This window comes from Peromyscus leucopus, chromosome 6, assembly GCF_004664715.2.
Source record: "Peromyscus leucopus breed LL Stock chromosome 6, UCI_PerLeu_2.1, whole genome shotgun sequence".
Taxonomy (NCBI): Eukaryota; Metazoa; Chordata; class Mammalia; order Rodentia; family Cricetidae; genus Peromyscus; species Peromyscus leucopus.
Genome location: NC_051068.1, coordinates 64,006,328 through 64,010,914, shown reverse-complemented (window position 1 = coordinate 64,010,914; position 4,587 = coordinate 64,006,328). Strand labels below are relative to the sequence as shown.

The 4,587-nt window shown below is 44.6% G+C and overlaps 1 protein-coding gene across 1 annotated transcript; it reads left to right on the top strand.

Moving 5' to 3' along the window:
* Positions 1–2,546: 2,546 nt before the first annotated feature.
* Positions 2,547–3,657, top strand: LOC114683129 (small proline-rich protein 3-like). Its single transcript, XM_037207338.1, has one exon. It carries the CDS (start codon positions 2,583–2,585, stop codon positions 3,366–3,368), a length of 786 nt encoding a protein of 261 aa, XP_037063233.1. The 5' UTR covers positions 2,547–2,582; the 3' UTR covers positions 3,369–3,657.
* The last annotated feature ends 930 nt before the right edge of the window (positions 3,658–4,587 follow it).

The following is a 4,587-nucleotide window of genomic DNA, read 5'->3' as shown; positions in this document are numbered from 1 at the left end:
TGAACTTCCAGAAGAACTAGAAATACTTCTACATCTACTGCAAATTCTGAAATTTGAACTGGATTAATGAATAGGGTTGTTTCTGACCCAAGGCATCTAGCACTTCCTTTTGACTTAATACATCCCCTCCCAAGAAGCCTGATCCCCATCACAGCAGCCACACCATAAGGGTGGACAGTGGAGTCAGGTCAGGTGACATCACCATCAGACAGTACGCATGAATAAAATGTTAAGCCACGGATTTTCATTCACAAAAGTTGGAATGAGGGCAGAGCAACTCCAAAAATCCACTTCCTTAAGGAAGGGCTCATTTTCTGTATAAAAATACAGCTGTCTAGAGATCTCTCAAAAGATCCAGGAGTCCAGAGAGCTTCACCATCTGAGGTAAGACTCTCCACTTTGAACTTTCTAATAGTCACTGTGTGATACTGATCTTGGTTGGGAATGCTTAACAGCCTAAATATTTGTCCACTTTATTTTCACTGCAGATGTTTTCACTTACCTCTCAAATTACAGCGGTAATATAAGGATCAGAAGTGGGGGGACGTAAAGAGCAGCATTAGGCTAACAGGAAGTTGTGGGTTAGACAAGCTGGCCAGGCACTTCAGCGCCTTCTAATCTTATTGAGAATTTTTATCATCAACGGCACTGCTCTATGCATTTGGATGCTCAAATCTCAAAAATCTTCTTTGCTCCATGAATCATGAATATAATACAGGGTTTACTGGAAATGGGAGAGTCAGATTCTTGCTAGGACAAAAGAATAAAGAAGACATGGAAACTGGCAGAGGCCTAGGGTGGGAGGCCATGATGGGGGAGCCAGAATGAGCAAGTAGCAGTGCAGTGAGAACTCATAATAGACAAATGTAGAAGGAAAATGTGATTTGGGGCTCAAATGTGAATCTTGCAAGCATGAGGGGAGGTTCACAAGGAGCCTTCCTATGAGAGTTTCACTCTAGATGTTTTTGTCCTACTATTCTCTAAAATTTTTGAAAACCTAGAGGTTCACAGGAGGCCTAGGAGCTTACTGATGGTTTGAGTTCTTCTATTCTGTTCATGGTCTGTACATAGGTTAAAAAAAAAAAAAACAACCAAGGAGAAAAAAATTAAAAAGGGGCTCTGCTCACACACAGTTGTAAAAAACAAAATAACAAATTCAAGAGACTAATGGAGAAGAAGCAGTTTTTTAATGTACCATTTTGCAGAGAGGGATGCCAGCAGAGAGAGAAGACCAAGGTGTCCACAGTGCTGGACTAGTTACAAGACAACATCTTGAGAAATTCCTGACCTTTCTTCCAATAAGTCAAGGCTTGCCTCCTTCCTAAATTCGCTATCCATTTTGTTTAGTACATAGAGCCTTACCTAATGAAAAATTTGCAGCTGGCGGCTGTCCCCTTTTCTGCTTATGAGCTCAGTCACAAAGCAAACTGCCTGTAACTATCTATCTTCCAGACAAGTAGTTACCAACTGCCAGCCAGAGGAGAGAGTGTTCTCTGAGATCTGTAACTCTGATGAATGTGAAGTCTGCTTTAAAATGAAATTGACTATAACCATTTATTTATTATTCAGAGATGATCAAATCACCTTAATGTTTTGCCTTAAAAATAAGTAACAACTATAAAAGCAACCTATGATTTCCATCCAGCTCAGGAAAATAGAAGAGTCTTTAATTTATAGGAGAAAAGCAAAGAAAAAAAAATTAGGATTCTACCAATTCCTTCAAAACTACCCAATCAGTTGTCCTGTCTCTCTAGGGTCAGCATCCTTTGAAGCATGAGTTCCCACCAGCAGAAGCAGCCCTTTGTCGCACGTCCTCAGCCTCAACAGCATCAAGTGAAGCAACCTTGTCAGCCTCCACCACAAGGACAATCTGTTCCCATAACCACCACCACGGAGCCATGCCGCACAGATGTTCCACAACCAGGAAAAACCAAGATTCTGAAGCCATGCAATACCAAAGTGCCTGAGCCAGGCTGTACTGTCGTCCCTGAGCCGGATTATACCACAATGCCTGGACCAGGCTCTACCAACATCCCTGAGCAGGATTATACCACAATGCCTGGACCAGGCTCTACCAACATCCCTGAGCAGGATTATACCACAATGCCTGGACCAGGCTCTACCAACATCTCTGAGCAGGATTATACCACAATGCCTGGACCAGGCTCTACCAACAACCCTGAGCAGGATTATACCACAATGCCTGGACCAGGCTCTACCAACAACCCTGAGCAGGATTATACCACAATACTGGGGCCAGGTACTACCAAAATCCCTGAGCCAGATTATACCACAATGCTGGGGCCAGGTACTACCAAAATCCCTGAGCCAGATTATACCACAATGCCTAGACCAGGCTCCACCAACATCCCTGAGCCAGATTATACCACAATGCTGGGGCCAGGTACTACCAACAACCCTGAGCAGGATTATACCACAATGCCTGGACCAGGCTCTACCAACAACCCTGAGCAGGATTATACCACAATACTGGGACCAGGTACTACCAAAATCCCTGAGCCAGATTATACCACAATGCTGGACCAGGTACTACCAAAATCCCTGAGCCAGATTATACCACAATGCTGGGGCCAGGTACTACCAAAATCCCTGAGCCAGATTATACCACAATGCTGGGGCCAGGTACTACCAAAATCCCTGAGCCAGATTATACCACAATGCTGGGGCCAGGTACTACCAAAATCCCTGAGCCAGATTATACCACAATGCCTGGACCAGGCTCTACCAACAACCCTGAGCAGGATTATACCACAATGCCTGGACCAGGCTCTACCAACAACCCTGAGCAGGATTATACCACAATACTGGGGCCAGGTACTACCAAAATCCCTGAGCCAGATTATACCACAATGCTGGGGCCAGGTACTACCAAAATCCCTGAGCCAGATTATACCACAATGCCTGGACCAGGCTCTACCAACAACCCTGAGCAGGATTATACCACAATACTGGGGCCAGGTACTACCAAAATCCCTGAGCCAGATTATACCACAATGCTGGGGCCAGGTACTACCAAAACCACTGAGCCAGATTATACCACAATGCCTGGGCCATGCTCTACCAACCTCCCTGGGCCAGCTTGCACCATGGTTCCTGAGCCATGTTCCACCAATACCCCTGACTCGGGTTGTACCATGGTTTCTGGGCCATGCTCTACAAATGTCCCTGAACCTGGCTATGTGAATGCCTCAGAGCCCAACTATACCAAGGTCCCTGATCAGGGCTATACCAAGGTACCTGGTCAGGGATATTCTAAGGTACCAGAGCCATGCCAATCCAAGGCTACTGAGGTGTACCCCACAAATGTCACTCCAGAATTGGCTCAGCAGAAGACTAAGCAGAAGTAACACAGCCAGGCCCTTGAAGAGCCAACCACCTGCTGCTGAATTCCTTCTTGTCTGCTTCTTTCCCTATTGTCTAGAGACAGTAATTTGCTACATTCTCTATTGTACCCTAAAAATGCATGCCATGGTGTCTTCCCTCACACCCTCAAGGTGTCTTTAGAGCCTCTGAGTTAAACATAAAGTCTCAGTGCTTTGAATGGTCTTTGATTCCTCAGAGTTCATCTATGGGATTCTTTATGGGAAAAAAAATGCATGTTTCCTGCTTTGACCCATTAAATTGCTTTTAACGCCACTCTTGCCTCTGTGTGATACATGCTGAATCTTTCCCCCTCCTTTGTCTCCCTTTGTGAGTCAAGACTTATATGCTGATAAGGATATATCCTTGGTACATTGGTACAGACATCATCTCATTAGCATAAACTATCACAGTGTACTCCCAGGAGGCTGGGAAGACACCTAAGAGGCTCCCATGGAAGAGTGTTTGGGTATTGTTTACTGGGACTCAAAACCTGTTACTTCAGAAAACTATTTTGAACAAGGTACTTCTTCTGCACATGACTGAGCCATACCTAAGCATTTTCTCTGCCCTAAGCCATTACCTCTCATACTCAGTACTGCACCTGGAAGTCACGATTCATTGTACACACTTCAATATCAGTTTTCCTCTTTGTTCTCTCATTTTCCCTTTTATTTAGCTCTGATACATCCCAACCTGCTCTTTCCCTGAACATCTCTACACATTCTCATGATCAACTACACAAATCCTACCCTCATTAACTCAGGCAATGCTCCCTTTCTCCAGACACCCAGCACATAAGGAGTCCTCCATCTGGGGACACAAGAAGGAAAGATGCATAGTGCACACCACCTTGGAGAGGTCTGTTTCCTCTAGGAATCATGATATTCTGTGTCCTTGTCATATAAACACGCACACACTATGCCCTCCCTCTGAATATCCCACTCTCCTTTTTAATAGTCTTATCTGTCCAGTAACAATGCACAGAACATTTTATCCAGTGATTAAAACAGGGGTTGAGCTTTAAGCAATGACATGGAATCCACAATCCAGATGAGGGAATAAGTATGTCCCAAGTTAGGAAAGTGCAGGTCACTGAGCTATGAAATCCCAGGAATGAAAGGTGGACTATAAGAACACTGAGTACAGCTGCTCCATGGTTCCATGAAAGAAGATAAGCATGTGTTTGCCTCACACCTAAAGCTT